The following is a 26,934-nucleotide window of genomic DNA, read 5'->3' as shown; positions in this document are numbered from 1 at the left end:
TGTCTTGTGGTTAGCCTTCAGCATTTCCAAGTATCTATATATATTTTTTTACAATGGGAATGAATTCCTTTTGTAATCAGATATAATATTTTTTTACTAATTGGAGAAGAAAATAATCTGTGCTAGGACTGATAGACTTTTTCAGTAGAAAATTATGTAAGGGTGGTAGAGGAAGAAGACTAGAAGGGGTTGTGGAACTGAGTCTTAATTTTCTCTTTACCACGTGCTTCTGTGGAAATATGGGAGGTGGAGTGTAAACATAGTGTTTCACTTGAGACACTCTAACAGAGAAATGCTATTCTTTTCAGTTCTTTCTTCTGTATAAACTAATAGGCCACGAGGCATGGTTTAAAGTCTGTTTAAATACAGTTAGTTGTATATCGTTTTCTTTTTTCAATAATTGCAGTATGAACTATTGTATGGACATAATGTCATTAATGCCATTTTAAAATCCCCTATGATTGGCTATTTGGGTTGTTTCTTCCTTTATTTGGCTGGCATAAAATCCTAAAGGGTGGCATTGCCAGGTCAGAGTGTTTGCAGTCAATGTGATTAAACATAAACATTCGTGTTTCATCTTCAAGACCCGTAAGACTCAGATGACTGTTCTGTCTCCATCCCGTGGGCCTCACTGCTGTTGCCTTTGTATACCCGCTTCTCTCTAGGCCTCAGGCCACCTTCCTCTCACAGTCTCTGCCACCTGCCCCTGGGGTATCTAGTTGTTTCATCTGGTACCTTTGATCTAGCAGTTTTGTCTAATGATAAGTCAGTTATTTCATTTGGGGGTTGAGAAAGGTATTATCTAATTTCTTCCATTTGGCTTTGAACTGATTTTTAAAAAAACACAGCAACATAGCCCTGGCTGGTTTGGCTCAGCGGTTAGAGCGTTGGCCTGCGGTCCAGAGACACCCAGGTTCGGTTCCCACTAAGGGCACGTATCTTGGTTGCAGTTTGTCCCCGGCCCTGGTTGGTTGTGAGGGTGGCAGCCACTCGCTGTGTCCCTTTCAGGTCAATGTTTCTCTCTCTCTCTCCCTCCCACTCTATCTGAACAAAAAGTGGAAAAATGTCGAGTGAGGATAAAAAACAAACAAACAAAAAAACATACAGCAACATACAAGGAGGAAGACCTTTCCCAGAGTCAACAATTCAATACAGTCAACTTTTCAAGTCTGAAAAAAAGGTAGCTTTGAGAGAGCAATATTCTTACATTAGTAGTTCTCTATAATCCAAACTTAGTTGCACATTGAAAAATAAGGAAAAGAAATCTAATTCTGCAATCTGACTTTTAGGTAAAATTTTTACTCTACAAGACAAAGAACCAAGACTATATAAAAGCAAAAACCAGAATAATTTATTTGAATCCATCTTTTCTTGAACAAAATAAAAATAAAACTTTAATGAGTCATTTCCTTCAGCATTTTATGTCTTTTCAAAAACACCATTGGTGATTGACAACCCAAGAGAAGGCATAGTCTCGCTTTTGTGACAACCATCATTCTGTGGTACAAAGCAAGAAGGAAATTTAGGAATGAAATAAAAAAATAAATAAATATAGCAATCTTAACAGGATTGAGAATTTAATAGAACAACAAAGCCTGCTGAAATTTTTACAAATATAAAGTTTCCACATGTGTAGGTTAGATGCGATAATATCAATGTTGATGAAAAGTGAACGTATAGGTTAGTACCAATTGAGCTTTTTAGAGAAACTTGATACAAAAAGACACATTAGAAAGTCCCAGCCTTTTCTTTCCGTCAGCACGATGAAGGCTCCATTTCCCAGCCACAGTCCCCTGTAGCACAATGCGTTCTGTGTGTGGTGGGAAACCCGAAGTCCTATTTTTTAAAAGGATCTGTAAGGAACAAGATATATTTGCCTTGATTTCTTCACTGATTGCGCATGAATATATATTTCCACTGTTTTTCCTCAAAATGTTCCTTCCTTATTTCACTCCAGTGCACCGCTGGCCTTGAGTGCTCACCTGGCAAAGAGATGTTAAAATATGTGACATATTATATAGATTTCCAGTTCTAAAGGTAGAAGACCCATACATCCTTTTATCCCTTCCATTGCTGCAAATAATATGAGTGTTTTGAACTAGTTCAAGAAAATTACATTTAAAAAACTAAAAAGTATACAGAATAAGCAAGCGCGCCCTGGCTGGTTTGGCTCAGTGGTTAGAGCATCAGGTTTGAGTGAGAAGGTCAAGGGCATGCACCTCGGTTGCAGTTCGTCCCTGCCCCCAGTTGGGGTCATGTGGGTGGCAACCAATCGATGTGTCTCTCTCATATTAATGTTTCTCATTTCTCTCTTCTTCCTTCCCTCCCTCCCACTCAATCTGAAGAGAAATGGAAAAATATCCTAGGGTGAGGATTAAAAAAAAGAATAAGCTATCACTAAATTCTGTAGATAATTTCCTTTTGAAACTAAAAGTTTACTTACTTAAATGTCCTAGCAGCTAGTCTTGGAGTCAAAACAAACAGTGCCAAGGGCAATTAATGATGTCAACAGACAGCATTTAAATAAATATAGCCAAAAGTTCAATGAACAAATAATTGGGTTGAGTACTACTAGAATATGAACACAAGTCAACTTACGAATTTGTTATAGTCCAATTAAGTAATAGACACATGTAGTATGAAAACAACACTGCTAAAATAGCCAAAGAACAAAAATTTTTGGTTTTCTTTCCTATCTTAGAAGCAACAGTCAAAGAGAGGTCAAAGAAAGCAGTAGTTCCCACCCTAGCCAGAACTGGCACATTCACCTTGGGGGTGGGGGATGGGAGAGATTCACTAACCCCATGTAATACTGTACTATTCATGAAATTGATCTTTGAATCTAATTGGACCTAGAGCATAAAACCACAGGCAATCAGAGAGAAAAATGGTCTCTGTATGTTTAGGCCATGTTTATTCTACTGAGGAATATTTATTCTACTAAGGACCACTAGTCTCTAGTTAAAATAAGCAAATAGGAACCCACTAAAGTATGAAATCCTTAAAAGACTGAGTCTCACTTAATCTCTATCCCTAGCACATAGTTCATGTTCTGGAAATGTTTGTGGGTTGACTGTGAATAAAATAAGTGCAAAACAGTGTCTGATGAAATAGAAAGAAAATATTCTACTTGTTTGTTTTTAAAATTTAGAACAGGTAACATAAATCTGTATTCAAGGAAAATAGTATTGTAAAAAATGTTGGCCCCTTTAAGATGTGTTGGAACAGAGACAGAGGAGGGACATTTTAAAAGAGATATTAGAGAGAAGGGAGAGTCTTACAGAGAAAGAGAAGAAAGGAAAGGGCAGAATCAGAGAGGGATGATATCAAAGGACGGGGGTAAAGGAAGAGTCACTGGAAGACCAAGACACTGTGGGCACGAGGTTGCTGAGGAGAGAGGGCATGGAGGTGGGGAGGGACCAAGGCTGGGAGTGTGAGTGGGGGTGTCCTGGGGCTGACTGTCCCTGGAGGAAGCTCGTCCTCAACAGCAGTTTTCAATAGTCCTTTATGTGCTTGAGAAAGAGCATTTCTGCTTTATTTTAATCCTTTGAAGGTAATTTCTGAAATAAAGTTTTATATTTCCAAAAGCTGTACAGATACTGCTCATGTCTGAAAACATTCTAGTTTCAGAGGGTAATTTTTTTTTTTTAATGCGGAGATTCGTTTTTTTGTGTCTTTTTTTCACATGCAAAACCAAGTTAATCATTTTGTGTTCTGAAATTGCAGCTGCCTTATCCCACAGTTTAAAATGAGCATTGATTTCATTATGGGGAGCCTTCAAACATGCATCTCAAGTTTTCATTTGGTTTGTTCGCATTCTAATTGGAAAAATAGACGTAGAATAAAGGACATGTAGAAAAACAAATGAATTTAAATAGGATAAAGTTTTTAACTTGATACAATCTTAAAATGAGGAAGCAGACATACTCTCAAAATTCTTTCTAATTCTTATATTAAATAAAGGAAAGTATCCCTTATTTTTCATTCTAGAAATAAAGAGGGTTAGGTATCATTTTAGAGAATTGTGTTTTTGTTCTTTTTTATTGTCATGGAATAATATTCCACTCTTGTGTTTTACTACATTAAAAAATGCTTTATTCAGCTCCTCTTTGCAGAGGAGCTGAATAGACACCTCTCCAAACAGGACATACAAATGGCCAAGAGACATATGAAGAAATGCTCAACATCACTAATCATCAGAGATGCAAATTAAAACAACAATGAGGTATCACCTCACACCTGTCAGAATGGCCGCCATCAACAAATCATCAAACAACAAGTGTTGGCGAGGGTGTGGAGAAAAGGGGACTCTAGTACACTGCTGGTGGGAATGCAGACTGGTGCACCCACTATGGAAAACAATATGGTGCTACCTCAAAAAATTAAAAATTGAACTTCCATTTGACCCAATGATCACTTCTAGGAATATACCCTAAGAAGCCTGAAACACCAATCAGAAAGAATATATGTACCCCCATGTTCATAGCAGCACTATTTACAATAGCTAAGGTCTGGAAACAGCCCAAGTGTCCATCAGTAGACGAATGGATAAAATAGCAGTGGTACATATACACAATGGAGTACTATGCAGCGGTAAGAAAGAAAGATCTCTTATCCTTTGAGAAGACCAACATGGAGGGACCTGGAAAGTATTATCCTAAGTGTAATAAGCCAAGCAGAAAAAAACAAATACCACATGATCTCACTTATATATGGAATATAATGAACATAACAGTCTGAGGAATACGGTAGACCCAGAAACATGGAAGTAGGGCACAGACCGACATCCGTCATAAGAGGGGGTGGGGGGGTGGGAAGAGATAAACCACAGAACTCATATGCATGTATGCATAGCCAATGGACATTGACAACAAAGCCGGGGATGGGGCGGGTGTGGGGTGGGGAGGGGGGTGCCAATGGGGTAAAAAAGAGAAACATCTGTAACAAAAAAATAAATAAATAAAAAATAAATAAAAAATGCTTTAAAACAATTTTCTTTTTAAACCAGAAGTTCCTAGCTCCATCAGGATTCTGCTCCTAATTTACCTGACCCCCTCTTCTTCAGGCTTCCTGGGACAAGAAGGAATGCACGGATAGGGTCCTCAGAGGTGCTCTTAAACCCTTAAATGACCCTCATAGCTCCCAGGACTGGGTCTCCTCTCTGCAAGGTGATTTCCCATGCGGTCATCCACTGCTAGTGGTTATTTTTGGTATTTACCGAGAGGTGTGCATGAATTACTTTGCTAGAACTGTTTCTTTTGCCAGGGGGGAAGTTCCTGTGTGTGGTTATTGATGTTCTTTTCAAAGTCAATAAATGACAAATAAAGAAATGATGAAAGATGATTTGTGGCAGTTATGCCTGTAGGCAGCGAAAGCCCACAAAAAAAGGGAAGTTCATTTCATTATTTCAAAAAGGTATAGGTTCAGTTTCTCTGAGGCTGGGAAGGTTGGGGACTCCTCTGTGTTAGTCCCGAGGTCAACTAGGTAAGCAGTTTCCTGGCCTCAACTGAGGTTTTATCCTCCCCGTGGGAGACCAGTCCTCACTGTGGGCCTATTCACATGGAAGTAGACTGCTTTGAGTCTAAGAGGTTGGACATTTGGGTGCCGACAATGTTGAGCATATTTTGTAGGTTATTTTGCTGCTGCTGTTTTTTCCTGATCCTATTTGTAGTTACAGATCATTGGTTCTAAAACCACCATAGCCCCTGGAAAACCATCAAGATAACCAGGGTGGCTTGGGCACCGGCCTGATGATCTCTTTCATACCCAGATGTGAATTCATTGGGGGAAATGCTAGATTCTAGAGTTGACTATTTCTTCCCGTGGCCCGAAGTGCATGGCCCCAGATGATACTAGTGTGTTTGCCTGTTTTGTTTCTTAAGATTAATTTCAAGTGGGGAACTATATACAGAAGCTATAATTTCCCATTTTTAAATTTTTTCTTCTGAGCTTTACAATACATTCTGGGGAAAGGGAGGCTGAATGCCAAGCTGCTCCCAGGTAGCATCACCAAAGGTAGGCTCATACTTACTCTAGATGGTCTTGCTGTTGGGCAGGGATGTGCTGAATAACTTCATAAATTGTATTGTGCAAATCTTGCCCTGGTACCCCATCAGAGGCTGGAACAGACCTACTGGGCATCTAGAAAATGTAGCACATTAGAACAAAAATTAGCAGACCAGTAAATAGTATTTCCACTATGCTGCACAGTTGCAAACAGCTGGAAGTAGTGATGAGTAGGGAATTAGAACTGTGTATCTTCCCTACAATGCTTATTTCCTCCTTGCTGCAGTTCCTTGACTTACCCTATGGTATTTAGTGTAGCAGCATAGCTATGAGATCAGAAGAGGAATAGCTGGACAAAGCTATCAGTTTTTTCTTCATTTAAGAAAAAAAGCTGGCAGTACTGTAAAGGAAATATAATAAAAAGAAAACAATGGCAAAAGAGAAGATATCAGGACAGCTTAGAATCAGAGAGCACATATTATCTTTTATATTACATCTGGATTACCTTTTTGCACCGTTTGTCAATTATTTCTGCAAGGATGGTTGAAAAGAAAGACAAAAGCCCTCATCACATTGCAAGTTAGTAAAGACAGTACCAAGAAACATAGAACACACAAACGGAGATCTTTGTTTGAATGTAGTAATGGGCTCTAAAAGCTAAAGGCTTGGGTGAATGTGGAAAATACAGTAGTCTATTTCTGTCTGTTAAAAACCAACATGTATTTTATTGAAATTGCAATTCATGTTTTATCAACTCCTATTATTTGTATATAATAATTTTTAAAATTTAAAAATACCACCTTTCAATTATTTAGCTAAAGTCTGGTCTCCCTCATCTCAAATTCCTCCTATTCATCATATTTCTGATCACTTCCTGTCCTTTATGTAGCTCCACCTACAGGACTCTGTGCCCTTGATAAATCATCTGAAAGTTGTTGTTGTTTTTTTTTAATCTCATCCCAATTTGGCTTACTAGGTTATACTGGAACATCTTAGCTTTATATTTTTTTTGTTCCACTTGCTAGCTGACATGGGCAGCTCAAGAATATGTGGTTTGTCGTATTTTCTGTGTGTGTCAAGGAGATTTTGGTTTACAGTTTGCATTTCAGATCAACTTTTGATTTTCTTTGGTATGGAGGTATTCAGGGTTATGATAAAAGCAGTCTATAGATAATAACTAACTTACCTAACCTAATATTAGAGCTCTTAACATGTAATAAATTTGTTGATTTCACGCCACTGCTTTCTGTCCAACTTCCAAAAGAGGTGCTACATGGACAGGGGAGCAAGTAGAGAGAAGAGGAGTGTTCCCTCCGTACATGTACCACAACCAGGTAGGAGATGATTCTGACTTTTTTTTTATCATCACCAGAGGACATTCCTCCATTCCTTATTCAGACAGAGCAGGAGGGAGAGAGAGGAAGAGAGAGAGAGAGAGAGAAACATCGATGTGAAAGGGACACATCGAGTGGCTGCCACCCGCACGACCCAACCAGGGCCAGGGACAAACTGCAACCGAAGTACATGCCCTTAGCGGGAACTGAACCCAGGTCTCTCCGGACCACAGGCTGATGCTCCAACTGCTGAGCCAAACCGGCCAGGGCGATTCTACTGTTTAAAACTCAAAAAGTTAGTAATTCGATTTATTTCCCTTCTTAACTTCAATGTTCAGATCTTGGTTTTATTATTATTTCTCTGTTTCTTCTCCAAGCCATTGCATTTTGCTGCTAATCTTCACACATAATTGCCATTCTGGTTTCTTCTCCCTCCTGCATATGTTCTGGTCATCAACCTTCTCGGTCTCTTCTGTTGTTGGTGGTGATTTCGCTCTTCTTCCCTAAGCACCCAGCACCAGTGAAGAGCCTCAGCTGACTCCTTAGGAGTTTTCAGTTTTGAAGATGGGCATAGCTTCAAATTCAGGTATTCTACTTATGACAGAAATAAGAGGGGCTGATAGGTAATGAAAGCACTCATCTCTCGGCCTCAAGTTCTCGCCCAGTGTAGCGTTGCCTGCAAATACAGGTTCTCCCAATAAAGTCTGCAAACTGAGTGATTCATCACAAGGCTAAACGTCAAGTTGCTTATACAGATCTCACTCTTTTCTAATGAATTACTAGGAATAAAAGCTGTGCCTGATTTATAATAAAGAAACTCCTAACTTTAAAAATTCAGTTCCAAGTCTTATTTGTTCTTTGGTTGTCTGCTCTCCTGTTTAAAGGCCATGCCTGAGAGGGGTGCTTTCTGCCACGGGAAGCTGTTTGAAATAATTGATCCACCAAATATTTGGTTTTCCTTTTTGGCTGCAGATAAAGGCTGAGCCAACCCTATCTGAGACTGACTAGGGCATTGCAAAGCTTCTGCAGTGCAGTCCTGCCCTTTGTCTATGATGATGTGGGTGCTGGTGCTACTGACCCACCCTTAGGAGGACGAAATCCAATCAGCCCTCCTCCATTGCTCACATGGCATTTGTGAAATCAAGTCTGTGGCCAGGAAACTTACTGCATGACCCTTACATTGACAGAATTCTCTGAACAAGTGAGGTAACCATCCCTAACAACAATGCCCAGAAGCAAGTAGTCCGCTTATGGCTCCTTCCTTAAGTGAACTGTCATAGGGGCAATAGGGAAGCTGAGAAAAGGTTGGTCCTCCAAAACTCTGTAAAGATGTTAATGAGCTGAATAACTCAGAGAAACATCCTGCCAGACTATGAAACAAATCTGATGGCTTTAAAAGACCGTGTTTTTGCAGCCTGAAAAAAATGGCTTCAGCTGTGTGTAAAAGCTCCCCCTCTCACATCTCATGCATCTTTAGGAAAAAATAAAGGTGTGTGCTTGCATACTTTGGGTTTACATGGGATCTTTCTTCTGAAGAGCGTAAGGTACCTTCAGGGGTACGATCAGTTGTCTTTGCAGTGTCCTCAAGAGAGATGGAGGGAGGGAGTGGAGGGGAAGCTGAGGAGCAAAGAGGTGAGGTGACAGGCTGTGGTCACTGAAGTAATGCAGAGTGACTTAAAGGGTCTCCTAACTCCCTATTTGTTCACTTCTCTTGACCTTCTACCTAGTTAGTTCTCTCTTCACTGAGCTTACCAGGCCAAGAATGTGTGAGAATGGGTGTCACTTCCTTATTTGTGTTAGCCTTATTTATAAAGTCTAAGGAAGCCGCTTTAGTTCCCCAGACGCAGCAGCGTCAGCCAGAGTCTGCACCGCCACCCGAATTGCAGCCTTTGACAAACCAGTGCTGCTTACACCTCTGGAGAAGCACATTCTGCTTCTTTGCTCATCAGCCACTAGGGAAACCAACCCTGGGAACACCAGAAGCATCTGGAAAAGCAACAAATTCATATATTCCGAAGTCATCCAGAGCATCTTCGTGGCCTGAAATGGAAAACAAATACTACTTACAAAAGCCTTTGTAAAACTTATCTTTGTTGTTTGCTTCAAGTGATATGTGTATACAACCAATTTACCATTTCCCAATTCCCTATAAGCAGTGTTGGAAATCACTCCTGAAGCTAGAACTGAAACTGAATTGGGACAAGTATTCTTTAAAAAAAAATTTTTTTTTTTTTTTGGTGAGCCCTCACCAGAGGATATTGTTTTCCTTTTTTTTTTCTTTTTTTTTTTTTTTTTTTAGAAAGAGCTGAAGGGAGGGAGGGAGGGGAAGAGAGATAGAAACATCAAGGGGAGAGAGCTATGTGGATTGGTTGCCTCCCACACTCACCCCAACTGGGGCCTGGGGATCAAACCTGCAACCCAGGTATGTACCCTTGACCAGGAATCGAACCCGAGACCCTTTGGTGCATAGGTGAACACACTAACCACTGAGCAACACTGGCCAGGGCAGGACAAGTATTCTTAAAGCCTGATGTGGGAACAGTGTATTACATAGTCAAATAAACAAATATAGGCTGGCTTGTCCTTTGTAACCTCAGTTACCAGAGACTTGCAGCCACCAAGGCTTCAGCCTGGCAGTCACAGTAGCTCTAATCCACTCGTAATATCTACTGCACCCTGCTGGATCTAACAGAGACCAGCAGGACTAACAAGAATAAACAAACAACTATAGCTGCCCATGCGTACAAAATAGAATACAATACAAAGTCAAGCTCGCTAAGCTATCATCTGAAAAATGACAGGAGTGGGGTGGTTAGGAGGAACCAGACAGTCTCTCTGGGGCCCTTCCCAGCCCTGACATTCTATCATTTGTGAGACAGGACTAGATAAGAGCAGAAGACCCGCATTTCCTAAGCGTCCAGGCATTATTTTAGGCGCTCCATCCACATCACAGTATTCAATTCTCATAGCAACCCCGAGGGGGTTGTTGTCTTTGTTCTGTAGATGAGGAAGTTGAGGTCAGGAAAAATAATTTTCCCAAGGTAACACTGGGGGAAGTGGCACAAGTGGACTAAAACCCAGCTCTGTGTGACTCCAAGTCCCATTGTTCACTTACAACAACTCAGCAGGGAGTCAGTGGTGATGGCAATGAGGAGCCTGCTGCGGACTGAGAAGCAGCAAACCTGTCAAGCCTCCCTTTCTTCTCCCTGGGATGGAGCTGCCAGCATTGTGTCTGCCTTGGGAATGGACAAAGTGTAGGAACCCTGAGCATTTTGAAAATAATAATAGGATTAATGGAATAGGATTCAGCAGAACGCAGTGATGGTGGGCAACTGACTTAATCTTTCTGAGCCTTAGTTCTCCTGACCAGGAATTGAACCACAACCCTTTGGTTCATGGGATGATGCCCAATCAAGAAAGCCCCACCAGCCAGGGCCCTTTAACTCTCCAGAGTGCTTGTCTTACAGACGGGCGACTTACATAAAAACAATTCGAGGGATAGCACTTTGTAAAGTGAAGGCACTATTCAAAGGAAAGGGATTGCTAATATTACATCAATATTCACTTATTAGCTTATGTGAACTCTACTGTGCCATTCGTACTTTATATATAATAATTAATACCAACAATTTTCATTAATATACATTACACTGATAATAGCCTCGTTCAGTGGCCATTACCTGAAAATGTTCGTGCTTTTCTGTATTCTGTTTCTGGTCTGAAAAGACAAATTAGCATTTCTGTCAGTCTTAACTGAGGAAAAAGCATTCAAGAAACAAAAGTATTTTCATGGAAACATATGCATTACCTGCCTTCTAGCTTCTGTTTTATAACTAAAACCAAGAGAGAAGAAACACAGTAAAATACTTTTCACTACATATATAAAGCCATTTACACTTTTTTTTCTAATTTGAACCTACCTTTGTAGGGTTGATATTTTTTCCATAGGAGAAGAAGGCACATGGATATAATCAAAAAGAGTGATATTCCAGTTATACTTGCTAAAGGGGACAGTGACTTCCCTTTCTGTGCAAGCTTCTCCAGTCCTAAGTGAAAGGACAAATACAGTTTTAATATTTTTATTGCAGAGCAATAGTAAATTGCTATAAGTTTTACTTGCCCATGCTTTCTCTTAAATGAGACACTATCACAAATATATATATGAGAGAAAATATGAATGGGAGACTAAATGAAAGGAATACACTTATTTTATAACACACAGTGAACTCTGAGGACATTTGTGATTGGAAATGTGGTGAGCTGCCCAGGATAATACTGATATGTGGTAGTAGATACAGCAAATAGCTCATGTCACACTTTATCTTTTTTCGTGTCATACTTTTCAATAGCATTTGCCACCATTTAATTTAGATCTGTTTGATCTCGTTGTGGACCACATCCCTAGATGCTAGGTTGTTCTCTCTCCTTCCATCGCACTCAGTGTAGTTCAGGTATGTGAATGTTCTAGGGAGGTGATATCTGATTAAAGGTGTGAAAAGGGAGGTGTTTATTTTAAATATGCTTTATTAATTTTTGACCAATGAAGAAATTTTATTCCTAAAATAGAATGTGTGTATGATTGTTAAAATATTTAAAGTCCCACCTTGTGACTAAAATTCACTTTGTTTTGCAAGGCATTCCTTTTATTAGCATTCCTATATAAACTGTAGTGCTAATCGCTAACATCTGCTGAGTGCTCACACTCTGTCAGGCTCTGTTATAAGAATACATGAAACATACTGACCACTGAATGCCTATAATAATCCTATTAGGGGATATTATCATTATTGTTATTAGTCCCTCTTACAGATGAGGAAGCTGAGGCTTGCCCAAAGTGACTCAGGTAGTAAGTGGCCGAGTCCAGAGGGGACCCCAGGCTCTTGACACTCAGTGCTGCCTCACTTTGGTGTTATTTTAACACAACTTATTAACAGAGCAATGTTAACACTGGTTCCAGAATATATATAGTATGTTTAGTCAGAGGATTAATCTATAAAGTGGGACATAGTTGTGACCTCCAACAAATGGGAGTAACAGGTGTCTTTCATTTTATCATGTGAATCATATATTGATATGGAAATGAATTGTGGAAGTTGCCTGTCTCTGTCCAGCTTAAAGGGGAGTGAAAGTCATGGAATGTCATTTCCATTTCACAGTGATAACAGTCTGGAGAATGTGAATGTGATGAAGACATGGTGGCCACTTGGTTCAGCAATAAATACCCAGCCTGCACTCTGTCATCTGTCACCATAAAACCTCTGCTGAGGTCTCCGGCAGCCCAGACAAGGGGGAAGCCTTAATCTTTCCCTCCTTTCCTGTGGATCTGTATATACTGCCTCGGCTTTCCACTTAAACACTTTCATTTTTCCTCTTCCCAGAATCTTTTTATAATGTGGTATAGATCGTATATGTGAAACTCCAGTTAAAAAGTCATGGACATTATTCTATCTCTTCCAGTTTTCCCATACAGTGCTGTTCACATATTCTCTTTAAGTCTTCAAGAGTTAAGCAGTTTGTTTTTCATTATTAAAAGTTTACCATCTCGATGAGAAGTTATAAATTTTTGATATGCATTCAGAGTACTGTGTTTTTAAAATGTTCTTTTTATGGGATTATAATATCTGTGTAACATTTTTGTCTTAAATAGATTTTAAATTAAACTCTTTTTAACTCTGGGTGGAAGAAATAAATGCAAGGTGGTTTAGGTTAGAGTGTTGTCCTGCTATGCCAAGGTGGTAGGTTTGATCCCTGGTCAGGGTACATACAAATATGAACTAATGAATGTATAAATAAGTGGAACAACAAATCCTCCCACCCCACCCCACCCCCCTCAAATCAGTAAATACTTTTTTTTTTTTTTTTTTATCCTCACCCGAGGACATTTTTCCATTTTTTTGTTCAGGTAGAGTGGGAGGGAGAGAGAGGAACAGAGAGAGAGAGAGAAACATCGATGTGAAAGGAACACATCGAGTGGCTGCCACCCGCACAACCGACCAGGGCCGGGGACAAACTGCAACCGAGGTATGCGCCCTTAGCAGGAACCGAACCCGGGTCTCTCAGGACCGCAGGCTGACGCTCTAACCGCTGAGCCAAACCGGCCAGGGCAGTAAATACTTTTTTAAAAAAATGAACAGAATGGCAATTCAAAGGTTCTAGATCTGGTCTAGAATATCGCAAAACTTATTAGGATTGTTTTTCCTTCTTTTTTTCTTGTTAATAATTTATAGAACAGGTTATATTCTACTGTCAGAAAGCTGAGCTTTCGTTTGGAACTACTTCGGCATTGGGTGATCACTGTGTGTGGAGTGTCAGCCTGTCTTCAGACTGTGTGCGCCTACTTCACAGGTGTGTTCTCTCTAAAGACCTGGACGACTTTGGATGAAGCCACTTGACTCTGAAGGCCTGGATTTTCAGTGCAGTCGGCCCTCGTTTATCGCGGTTAATCAGTTCCAGACTCTACAGCGATAAATGAATTTCTGTGAAGTAGGATTCATTTATTATAAAGTTGAAGCATGAAGTGGCGAAGGACGACTGTAGTAAAATGAGGAGATTAGAGCGATTTTTAAGTTCTCTGTTGCTCTGCTATATTATATATGATTTGGGCAGCCAGGGAGTTTTACATGAAGTTTATTGTGTAACTGAGTCTCAAAAATATGTGTGCATGTATATATATACTAGTAACTGAGTCTCAAAAATATGTATGCATGTATATATATACATATACATATATGTATATATACATATATATGTACACACCCACGAAAGTTATAATTTTTACTGATATAAAGGATGTGTAGCACATAATTTAGAAATAATAAAACAATACTCAATTTTTAATTCACCGTATAGCTAATTGATTCTCATGGGATGTTTTTGTTGAGCATTATGTATATCTAAAACCAATGTATTTTTCCCCCCATTTATTTGGTATAGAAGTATGATATCAATAATAATGAAAATGGTAAGAAACATTAAAGCACCATTTCTAGGTACAAATAAAGAAATAGTCTCAGAGAAACTAAACTATTTGCCACAATCAGTAAGTCCTAGAACTGAGACTGGAACATAAGTTTTTGTTCTTTTTTTCTGATGGCAAGTTCAGCTTTTTTCCTGTTAGTCTGTGGCTAAAGAATGATTCTACAATTGGCAGGTAGACTTCTATATATTCTGCTGTTTCTTTAACCTTTTCTAACACTGGATTTGGTGTGCTTTAACTCTGTCTTCTTGATGGCCAGACTAACTTCATACAAGATTTACCAAAATTTAATAACCTCTTAGCCCTTAAAAAAGTATTCAATGTTAATTTATTCTAGTCAAATATTTGCAGTGTGCTTTACCCTAAGAAAAACTGTAGAAAAAACATTTTAGTACCATCTCAGCTTTTTTCCCCTTGTAAACTTGAAAATATGCTAATGGTTATTGTTTGAGAGCACTTCTCATTGTAGTGGTGAAGCTGCACTCCAGCACACGTCGGCTCTTTGGCAGGCTCTTCCAGGATTCTGAAGTTTACTTTAACACAGTGAATGGATGTCTTCCATCAGATGAGAACATATCCCCCCTCCACTTCTAACTTTCTTTCACCTTTGATAGGTATGTCCTAAAATGACCACATTTACACCTTCTGTCCTGCAGAGGATCTCTCTCATTCCCTTTTCCATTACTTCCTTATTTCTTTAGACTCTTTCCTTATTGCCCTCTTGCCTCTCTTCCCCATGGCCTCTGTTTGCCCTGCCTCAGAGAACCACCCTGTAGTGACCAGCACCTGTCAGCCCAAATCCTTGGCTTCATTCTATCTCAGAACATACGAGACTTACCAGGTCCGGCATTTGAAATGTGTTCCCTTTCACAAAATAAAATGTGCCAAACATGTCAAGGATCAAATCAAGGGGCAAAGTTGCTGCGGTCTCAGCTTTAGGCAAGTATCTGTAGGAGAGAAGTACTTCCAGAAGCACGGCTTGACATTCTGGGACATTCTGTCAGCAGGGACATTCTGACCCAAGTGCCACAGAGAATGTACAGGGATTCTGAATGTACTCCGGACCCTTTCAGGAGCCCGTCTTTCTCCTTTCAGAGAGGTTTCTACTCTTCAGGACATAGCATGCCATTCTCCCCATTATTTAAACATGATTGACTCATTTACCAAAGCCTTAGTGCAAATGCTGTTTGCCCCCTCCTTAGGCAAACAAATAAAATGAAATAACATATTAAGTGTAAATATAGGCAAGAGGTGTGGTATCCATGGTATCGCAACCCGGCTGCTTGAGAGACTGCACCCAAAAGAGGACAGCCATATGCTCCCAGTCAGCATGCCTATTTCTAGATCAGAATGGAGTCTGAGCTCTCTCCCATCCAATATGTTCCCCGACTATGGCAGCTGATTCATGTCCCTACAGAGATGTAGGTGCCATACTGAAGGATGTGCTGTCTTCACACCCTGCCGTGGCCCCGTCTGACAGATGCTAGATGCTCATGGGGATGTCACTTAAGTTCTTATTCTCTGTCAGGGATGTCGTTCTATCTTGGTCGTTTTCTCCCTTGGCCCAGAGTGAAAAACACCTCCTGGACATCTTAACCTGAACATTTTCTAGGTAGATAGAAGAATTTAGTGAATTCATTATCCTACCTTGGTCCTTTTCCTATTCCCTTCTCAGGATCACATACAAATTAAAAACATTTCTATTATATCTAAATCTCAAACTACAATCATGTGGACTTTGGAAACTAATAATTTGAATGTCTTCATTAAACAGGAACACTCAAATTAAAATTATACATCATATATATATATATGGCATGGCACAATAATGATTTAGACCCTAGTAAAATTTAAAAGTAGGAAAACCTGCACTCAAGTAAGTCTTTATTTAGGGTAATGAAATTATTGTGTTTTCTTCAAGATACAGTGCTCATTTACTATCTTAATTTCTATTCTTTCCTTGAAACTTATATTCTAATTATTTTTAGTTATAGCTATTTCATAATTTCTCTTTAACATGAATGTATACACATCACGGACAAACCAGAGTGTCTCTTTGTATACAGCATAAAAATTAGTTAAGATGATGAGAAAATACACACTATCTTGTATATGTGACATATCTTTTAGAAAGATCATAGTCTTATTGATATTCTCAGTCAAAAACAATTTTCACAGTGGTTAAAAACAAGGGCTTTGAATTCAGACATTATTTTATTACTTATTAGCTATGTGACCTTAACCACTGCCCTGTTTTCTTTGGGATATCTCCACTGAGATACAGAAAGGTCAATTAATATCTCAAATGAGATGTGACTCATAGCCCACAGTGGAAGGCACCATCTTACACAGGCAGGAAAACAGAGAGCTCATTGTGACATTCTCCAGCCTTCCTTTTCCCAGCTGAAAGTCCCCAATGTAACTTTTGATTATTTCCTGACCTTGTTATTTTCTTTCCATATTGGTGACCTCAGAGTCATCTTTGACTCCTTTTTCCTTTGCCCTCTACATCTTTGCTAAGACTTTTTGGTTGACCACATTCTCTGCCTCATTAAAAATAAAGAGGTTCATCTGTTTCTCCTTATTTTTTTTTTTTTTTTTTTGTACAGACAGAGTGGGAGGGAGAGAGAGGAAGAGAGAGAGAGGGAAACATCGATGTGAAAGGGACACATCGAGTGGCTGCCACCCACACAACCAACCAGGGCCGGGGACAAACTGCAACCGAGGTACATGCCCTTAGCGGGAAACGAACCCGGGTCTCTCCAGACCGCAGGCGGACGCTCTAACCGCTGAGCCAAACCGGCCAGGGCTCATCTGTTTCTTATAACCTGATTCTGGTTATACCAAACACAGCTTGGTTCCGAAAATATCTCCAAGGAAGATACGTTATTCCCCAACATTATTTCAAATTCTCCACAGATCTTAATACAGATTGCTGATCAGAGTGGACAGTCAGTAAATGTTTGATAGTTACAAGTGATGTTCATTTTTCTTAACTGTAGGTTGATATACACTTAATCTGCATTGTAGAGATTCATTCATTTGGAAAACTTTAAAAAATCAAATACCTAACAAAACACATCACGACTACTCATTTTATTTGCCATTTGTCACTGTTTTAAAGTTCTATGGACGTTTGGGGGGTTGAAATATAGTTCTAAAAACCACAAAGCGGTCACTAATGTTTACAACCCTGAATCCCTCTGTAAAAATAAGCACCTGCTCCTCTTATTTACTATAATAACAAATGCCTGGTCTTTGTACAGGTCAAACAGGTGTTTTAGAATTTGCAAAAGGCAATTATTTGATGGACCATAGCTGTCTTTGAACTTTAGTAATAAGACCTTAATCACATATTGGGGGCTTCTGATCTTATGAAAATACCTTGGGCTAAATATTAATGAAGAAAGTTTAGGCAGTGGACAAGGCAGTATACATCTACATATTATGACCATGTTTTCACTTGCAATAGGCATGAAGAACAAGTCTAAGATGACATCCAGATTACTGATAAACTAGTATTTTATACGCTTAGTTATGGCTTGCTTCAAAATCAGGTTTTGGTTACCCCTGAGGTAAAAAGCTGGTTAAGCCTATTAAAAATCAAGTCAATTAGAAAGCAAAGGATGCACTTTAGTTGCTTTACATGCCTGCTACCAAAATTAGGTTGTGAACATCTTGTTAGCAGGAATTATTTCTTTAACTGGCATTCTTAGGGCCTAATCCTATATATGGCCCATAATAGGTGCTAAATAATGAATGAATGAGTGCCTGATTTATATCACCCTATTTACAATATACTTTGGGATCTATAAAGGAAATATATTATCTACTGCCCAAATGGAACATCATTCAGGTAAAAATTCTAGAGCAGCATTGTCCAATATGGTAGTCACCAGACACATGTGGCTATGTACATTTAAATTTAAATTAATAAAGATGAATAAGATATGCTCGGCTGGTGTGGCTTAGTTGGCTGAGCATTGTCCCATGCACCAGGAGGTCGCCTGTTCAATTCCTGGTCAGGGCACTTGCCCAGGTTGCACGCTCGATCCCTAGTAGGGGGCATGCAGGAGGCAGCCGATTGATGGTTCTTTCTCATTGATGTTTCTATCTGTCTCTCCCTCTCTCTGAAATCAATAAAAATATAAAAACAAAAACAAAAGATGCAATAAAACTTCAGTTCCTCAGTTGCATAACCACATTTTAAGAGTCTAAAAGCCAAATGAAGCTAGTGGCTGCTACATTGGTTAGTGTAGACATTGAACATTTCCCTCATTGCAGAAAGTTCTACTGGATAGCACTCTTCTAGAGAGGGTGGTATTTTCTTTATATAAAAATCCCCAAATCCCACCATGAATACCCTCAATTTTAAAGAGTCTGGGGAGGACTCCATCCACTATATATTTCTTTATTAACCTGTAGGTTTGTGATAGTCTTATAATAATTAATAGCTCTTTAAGAGATTTTTAATAAATTAAAAAGGCAGGAGAGAGAGAGAGAGAGAGAGAGAGAAACACTTTAAGCAAGTGGTTGTCACACATATGCTTGCTAAATATTCAGATTCTCAGATCCTAGTTGCAAAATCCTGATCCAAAAGGTTTGATGTATTTTAATGAAAATACATTATTAGACCACGACAGGTGATTTTCATTCACGTGGCCCAAGGGCCACATACTGAAAAATGTAGCCTATGAATTATAAGGATTATGTTCTTGTTTCATTTATTCAACAAAATGTATCTTTATATGTTATGGCATTATTCTAGGCACCAGAGTTATAAAGACAGGGAAATAGAAGACATCAGTGGAGAGGGTATTAATGGTGGTTCCTTTTTCAACCTTGTTCCTCCAATCAGAGGTACCCTGAACACTGCTGCCTGTCCAAACCCGCTCCCAGGTGTTTCCCAAGTGGAATCTGGCTTCTTGGTATGCAAAGGTGAGTCAATGAAGGATTTGATAGTAGGAATAGAATTAGTGGTAGTAGAGGAAGAAGTAAAAAGAGAAGAGGTGGTGGAAGAGGAGGAGGAGCAGGAGAGGGAGGGAGAAGAAAAAGAAACAAGAAAAAAGAAGGAGAGAAAAGAATGGGTCTGAGAGATAGGATGGAAGACAAATGTACAAACTTGGTGACTGGATGTTGGGCAGGGCAATCAGCAAGAAAAGGGTCTGAGATGGCATTTATAATTTTAGTTCAGGTTGGTAGACAATAGGGCCATTCATTTAAATGTGGAATATAGAAAGGAATAGTGATTTGGAGGGAAAAAAGATGGTTTAGTTTTTATATGTTGGACTTGTATGCTGCCTTTGGTTCTTAAAAGGGAAGATTTCTAGAAGGGAACTAGGTATACAGTTTTAGAGTTTTAAAGATGCAGATTTGAGATGCACCAATGTTGCATGAAACCATGGGGGTGAATGAAATCATACAAGAGAATAAAATCATACTATAGAAAGAAAAGAGGAGTCTCGGAAGGATAGGAATTTGGTGGGCATAAATATTTTAAGCAGTGATTCTCAACTTTTTGTGCTTCCATGAACTTTTTGAAAAAATCATATGATTTCTAGAGACTGTAAAATATCACAGACTTTCAAAAATTTCCAGGACCCCTTTTGAGAACTTCCAAATTTCAGATGTTTAAAAAAAAATTATGAAAGAGGAAGGGAAGACCATAAAAGACAGTGAGAAGAAGAGTTAAATAGTAGGAAAATCAGATTTCCAACTCTTGGAAATTTGTTCATCTGACCTAATGCAACACTAGATATAAGCCTTTTAAATGAGTAGCCTGCTTCTGTTGTATTGCTGTTTGTAAAATCAGAAAAGCAAGAAAGCTTATTTAGAAGTACATAATTTATTGAATTCTCTTTTCCTTCTCAGTCCCTCAGAGTTAGCAACTGAATTTGTTCTCTATTCTGTTTTGTTTTCTTTCTTTGACTCATAGAAGCCATGGCTTAGTTAACTAGAGTTTCTTAGAGTATATCAGCAATCCCACAATGATACTTTCTTCCACATAGTTATCAAATAGGGGTAGAGTAAGCCAGCATGCATTTGTGTTTCACTGGGATCCCTGCCTTTGATGTCACACTTACCTACAGAAGTGATGATGACTGTGAAACGAGTTTCATCTTGCCTTCCAGTTACGTTGTTGTAAGCACAGCACACATAGTCAGTTGTCTTTTGGGCTACTTTCTCAGACGCAACTTCCAAGCGAGGCCCATGCTTAATGACATATGTTGTATTGTCAGTTCTCTGGATCCAGGAGTAGGTGTTGGGAGGGTATGAATCAGCAGAACAATCAAACAAGATGGCTTCTCCAATGTCAACAGTAAATACTTCCCCTACTTTTAGTCCTTTATCAGAATTAACTCGAAGACCATAAGGTCCATCTGCATTAGTTGAAAAAAATAAAGGGATAACATAAATAATCATGACATAGTTTATAAGTCTGGGAGAGCTTAGCGTTTTATTTTCTATGAAAGTCTTCATGTTAAACCTGGGCCAATAGTCCTCATTTAGACTCTCAATAAATGATAAGAACCTAGACATATTTTATTCTGATATTCATAGAAATAGTAATTATTTGAGATGTGACTGAACTTGTCTGAAATAGTGAAAGCCCTGAAACTTGGTATATACAATTTTACAGGCACTGTTGTCATAATCATGGTGCTAAGCCTTTGATCAATGTATTAATAAATATGCAATCTTGTTAGACAAATTTAATCTTTCTGAAAGAGTAATTGTATTTGAAAGCATTTAAAAATAGATTATAACCATTATTTTCTCCTTGACAATCATACTTTGAGTATTGTTTTTTTCTCAGTGCTAGAATATATCATGTAAGTATTTATAAAATATAGGTACATAGTTTCACATGGAAGATAAATTTGTGCAAATAAATATAAGGAATGTTCAATATGTGCATATTTTCATGACATTTTAACAGTAAACAAAGTTTTAAAATTCCTCTCCACAAGCTAAGCCTAGAATTCCAATAAGAAAAAAAAATACATCTTATTATTAAAAATATTCATTGACCATCAATAAATTACTTAATCATGGATAGCTCATGGTGTTTTCTCATACTACAATATTCCTATAACATCCTACTATTTCTATAGCATCAAATTGCCTGCAGATGAAGACACATTTCCCATTGTTTTCTGCATACAATAGAGAGATTAAAAATATATTTCCCAACTAAATAGGTTTTTCTCATTCAGTTTAAATCCTGGCTTTTGTTCCAAAAACTTCAAGGTTTAGGCATGATTGTGCTCATTTTACAGCAGATCATAACCAACATTTATTGGATATTTGCCATCTGAAGACACTTTATTAATGTAGATAACCACATTTAATATTTAAAGTAGCCATATGAAGTAGATGTAATTATTCCCCTTATAAGATGAAGGAAGGGATATTTACAAATTAATTTTGCCTTGGTCATATAGCTATTACATAGCATAGCTGGGACTCTAAAATACATGCATTTAATCATTCATATTACCTCTCTAAAAATGTAAGTGATATAATTTTCAAAATAGTTTCTTTTTGTCTATATTATTATTTCTACAATTAATTATTATCTAATTAGATACTAATTCTGTACTCATTTAATCAAGTAATCAATCAATAAATACTTGTTTGAGAGATACTAAGTGTTAGCTAATGTAATATATGAGAGATAAAAAATGTGTAAGACAGTTCCTACTCTCAATAAATTTATAAACTGGGTAAAGCTGTGGATGGTTTGCTCAGTAATAACCTACTCTTAAAGGTTCTGATTTTTAAAAAATGGTACCAGCTATTTCATCTCTCATAATGTGGAATAATGAAGTGACTAGACGTAGGACAGGTAAGTAGTTAAATCCTGATTTTTTTCAATGATTAGTTAAGTGTTCTTCAGAAGTCATTTAAACTTTTTGGATCTCATTTTTCTCACCTTTACTCTAAAAAGGTTGACTAGGTTTCTTTTACCCTTGAAACACCATGATTTATGCCGTACTAAAGCTATATTGGATACTGGCAAACCAGCCCCAAATTTGCAGATTCCCAGAGTAGTTCTCTATTATGTCAGCATTTTCTGACCAATCTACAATTGGGGAAATAAATTTCCTAAGATATAACAGAGGCAGAAGATGCATAAAAAGAATTATATTTAGCTAGGGAACATACGCTTTATACATATTTGCTTCCTAAAGACACGAAGACATCTGAAGGAAACCTGTAGATTAATGTGTATACATGAGATGATCCTGCTTTCAGAAAGCAATCATAGATGTTTGGAGTAACCAGGAACTGGAGATGAACATTAAAGTGAAGAGAAATGAATGTCCCTTTCCTGTGACTGCACTGGAACCCTGTCACACTATTTCAGGCTATGATATGGTCTCAGGAAAACCACTATTCTAGAACTGTGGTTCTAAAATGGAACCCTCTTGTCTGGTTATCTTAGGGCCAGCGGAGCAGTAGGGTCCCCTCATATTGTCATCAAGGAAAGAACATTAGGGAAGCAAAGGCCACCAACTGGTGGGTGCTGGTTATGGTTCATATAGTAGAAAACTAGTGGGAGGAATCAACCAAGGTTTGGAACAACAAGGGACCCAAGTCTGTGCACAAAAATGAAAGTGTGAGAGCCTTTCTGAGAGCAGAGCATGGCCGATAAAGAAAAGTATGGTCATAAAAATAGAGCCATTCCACCCTAGCCAATTTGGCTCAGCAGTTAGTGTTGGCCCGGGGTCAGATGGGTTACGGGTTTGATTCCCAGTCAAGGACATGTACCTGGGTTGCAGGTTTGATCCCTGGCCCTGGTCGGGGTTGTGCAGGAGGCAACCAGTCGATGTGTCTCTCTCACATCGATGTTTCTCTCTCTTTCTCTCTCTCCTTCCTTCCCTTCTACACTCTAAAATTCAATGAAAAAATATCCTCAGGTGAGGATTAACCAAAACAAAAAACAAAAAATCAGCCATTCAGTATGAGCCTCTGCCTTCCCACTGGTTTTCAGAGTTTATACATTGTGACTATAAAAACAAATGGCCTGATAATTTAACACATAAATTGATAAAAATGAGTGAACTTTTGTTCAAAGTGTGCCGACATTACTCAAGGCTTTTTTTTGGTAACCGCTCATTAAGACCTTGCAACATAATGGAATATTCTCAAAAATAGTAATTCTTCCATTTTGGAGAGTGCGTTTGATTTGTAGAGAAAGCCCACAGTTATTTAGAGAGCAGGCTGGTGAATAAGGTTGATTATCTAATTTAATAACATCATCCTAGTTTAAAATAAAACATGCTTCTATATAAAGAAATCTGATGATCTTACCATATTTTCCCTACACTCATGTTTATTTTGATTTTGCTACTTCCCCATTTGTTGGGTTTTATGATTGGCATAATCTTTTCTCCTGTCTTAATTATATGCTATATCTGGCTCTTCACAGTCAGTCTCAATTACCACAAACTCCCCCAGCTCCCCACAGGAATTTCTTACAGTTCTTAGAACTGAAGCATTTTAGTTTCTTGCTTCTGATATGATTTCTTAAAATGTAACCTATTTTATTGATTATATCAGAAATACATGTTCATTGCATAAAATTCTAAAATTCAGTGTAGCACAAAGATGAAAACTTATTTGTAATTTCACCACTCAGGGAATGAATATACATATTTACTATACAATCTTCAAGTCCTTCTTCTATTCCCCCTCCTGTATAGATCTATCAATTTTTCTATCTTTCACTCTCTATACACTGTTTATAATCAATCTCTTTTCTTCTCAATACATGATGTTATTTCCTTTTTCATGAGCACATCAAGCTGACCATCCCTTTACTTTGAGGTGCAGCCTAGTACATTATTGATGGGAACGAGCAATCCAATTGAAGACATTTGGAGTGATTCCACCAGTGTGGCCTCTGACATTGAAGATGAAAGCAGAAGGATAATTCTATTTTGACTTTGGATTGTGGTTCAGTTTCTTGCCTTTGGCAGAGAACTCCCAATACAAGTGGACCCTTTGCCTCAGGAATGGCTGTTTACTAAATGACTTGTAAAATCACATATCATCTGTTCTCTTTAACAATTTATGGCTGGGCGGGAACACTACCTAAATTTTCATCATGATGCTGTTTGCCACCCTGCTTGGGAACAGATGGTAAGTATTTACTGTGAATGACCTTTTTTTTTTTCTCCCTTTAATTTTTATTACTTAGAGTACTTCCCTGCAGCGCAGCCATATGCTACACACAAAATGCAGTAGTTACTGGGTTATTATTTACAACTGGAGCTGGAAGACATATACATTTCATGAACTTCAAGTAGATATTTATCTGAATTACTGGCTTGACATTGTATTCTACCAGGACCAATACCAGATTATGATATTATATCTTCATAAATATATGGTCAATCTTGATAGATTTTGTTACACTTTTTCTGCCAGAATACAAAGTAATTCCTGCTTTCATGAAAGAAGTGGTCATAGAAACAGTGTCTTAGGAAAACAGAATAGGTTACCCATTCTGACATTCTCAATTATGATGTGGACCTCTTTGGAAAAATATTGAAATATGACATTTACTAAATTATTGAGGAACTTTGCTAAAGGTCAGAAAAACAATAACAACATGAAAGGCACAAGCACTTGAAGAAGCTGTTATCTTATAATGGGAATTTAGCCTCTCTACAGCATCATTAAGTAACACTGGAATCTGAAAGGGATATAAAGAAAGATAATCTGTGTCATTTTAATCAAGTTCAAGAAACCTCGGTTGAGTTCTTATTCTGTGTCAAGTATTGCCCTAGGGATACAAAGATGAATAATGTAGAGCTCCTATTTGGGATGGGGCACTGACAAGGAGAAGAGACTCAAGAAATTATAATGCAATGAGTACCAGGGAAGAGATGTGTGTTGGGTACTGCAGGAGCACAGAGAACCTCTTAGGGGCATAGAAGAGGTGAGACAAAGTGGGGGCAGGTGAGCCGTTCTAGAGAGGATATAACCAGGAACATGTAAGCAGGTGAAGAAAGAAGAGGGTACAACATCAACTAAGGCATGCATTCCCAGTTTGAATGGAATGATAGAGATTGCAGACAGGTTGATGCAACATTGATAGAAAGGATAAATGAAAAATCTTCAGATTATATATTTTATTTAATTCTTATAACCCAAAACCAAGAAAATTAATTATAATAATACTATATTTACAAATACCCCTTAAGAGTAAAAATCTTAAATCATGCAGGTATTCCTATTTACAATATGTAAACAGAACCCACATTTGTGAATTTTCTCAATGTTCTTCTTTCTACTGTCATTAGTCTATACTCATGATAGACAGTTCTCTGTGCTATTTCCATAGATTATGTCTAAAAGAATGTGAAGAAGAGAGATTAGTCTGTAAAAGAAGATATATTTGAAAATCTGAATTCATGCAAATTGGGATATTTTAATTGTTTCAAACTACACAGGGAAGGAAAAAAGGTATAGCATTTAAAGTATTAAATTTAAAATTTACAGTATGATTATGGGTATTAGCCCCATTTTTATACTTTTCATATTGTGCATCAGCATATTCTATGAAGATAAAGAGATTGGGGCATAAACTTGAACATGTTGAAAGAAAAATCTCATTTTCACTTTTCAAGATTAAAATAAACTATATAGCAAAACAAAAGTGTAGAAATGCAAATGATATTTTCATGTGCCTGTAATTGTTTATGCAATTTCCCCCAGGAATATTTTATTTAAATCTTTGGCCAGAGTTTAAAGATATGTAAATGGATGGAGAGAGAGATATAAGAAAGAATTGATGTAAAGAAAATCTTTTCATATAGAAAACTAAAGCATGCTAAATTTTAAAAATGGCAATGTTTAGGAAAGAAAAAAAGTTTTTCTAAAGTTATTTTTTCAATTTTCTCTTTGCAGGTTATCTTCTAAATTATCCAGGTTTTCCATAACTTCTTGCTGCCATGTTGCCAATTATGTCAGCATAGTTTTGGCTCAAAGGAAATAAAAAGGATAAAAAAGAGCTAACATTATTGAGTTCTTCCTATGTGCCACTCACTGATTTCTTTATACATAGAATTTCACTTAATTCTCTCCATCCCTCCTACATCGGGGAGAGTGTAGATGCGGAGACCAGGAAACGGATGCACAGAAAGAAGCAGAACCAGGCCTTTAACCCAGGCAGTCTGAATTCACAGCTGAGGCTTATAACCATTGCGCTGTCGGTCCACTGAACTCTCCAAATGACGTGGTGTTAATTAGAGAAGGTGGTCAAAATAAAACATGATCAGGTTTTCTACAGTTAACAAGGAATGCTCCCACACAGTCTCACTTCCTGTTGTCTGTCTCTACGTTGAACGATGATGGTTCCTTGGGATTAATATTCAGTAGATTGGTTTAATATCTTGCTTTGCATTTTGTACCTTTTCTATGTGAATGTGAACAATTTAGATCAAACAATAAGGGATAAAGTAAGAATGTGTTCACATAGCCCTAGATTTGATTCACTTTGCTCACATTTTCTTGCACCTTCTTTAAGTCACTTGAAAGCTAAGGTCTGTGTTACCTGGAGTTGAGTTGAAGTTTTAACTCATATCAGTCAAGAATATGACCACA

General features: G+C 38.1%; 1 protein-coding gene across 5 annotated transcripts in view; it reads right to left on the bottom strand.

Moving 5' to 3' along the window:
* Nucleotides 1–1,629: 1,629 nt before the first annotated feature.
* HEPACAM2 (HEPACAM family member 2) overlaps nt 1,630–26,934 on the bottom strand; it is a 44,932-nt gene continuing 19,627 nt past the window's right edge. For 3 of the 5 annotated variants that reach the window (XM_036247055.1, XM_036247054.1, XM_036247053.1), the window contains 7 exons: nt 20,400–20,696; nt 11,261–11,386; nt 11,149–11,173; nt 11,021–11,058; nt 9,307–9,380; nt 6,032–6,141; nt 1,630–1,982 (listed from right to left, as the gene is read on the bottom strand). In XM_036247055.1, coding sequence (XP_036102948.1) covers nt 1,979–1,982; nt 6,032–6,141; nt 9,307–9,380; nt 11,021–11,058; nt 11,149–11,173; nt 11,261–11,386; nt 20,400–20,696 — 674 coding nt within the window. In that variant the 3' untranslated portion in view covers nt 1,630–1,978. Of the gene's footprint in view, nt 1,983–6,027; nt 6,142–9,306; nt 9,381–10,460; nt 10,604–11,020; nt 11,059–11,148; nt 11,174–11,260; nt 11,387–20,399; nt 20,697–26,934 lie in introns of those variants that run through there. The other 2 variants (XM_036247052.1, XM_036247056.1) reach the window with 2 other exon arrangements.

This window comes from Molossus molossus, unplaced genomic scaffold, assembly GCF_014108415.1.
Source record: "Molossus molossus isolate mMolMol1 unplaced genomic scaffold, mMolMol1.p scaffold_m16_p_7, whole genome shotgun sequence".
Taxonomy (NCBI): Eukaryota; Metazoa; Chordata; class Mammalia; order Chiroptera; family Molossidae; genus Molossus; species Molossus molossus.
This window is presented reverse-complemented; position numbering and strand designations above follow the sequence as displayed.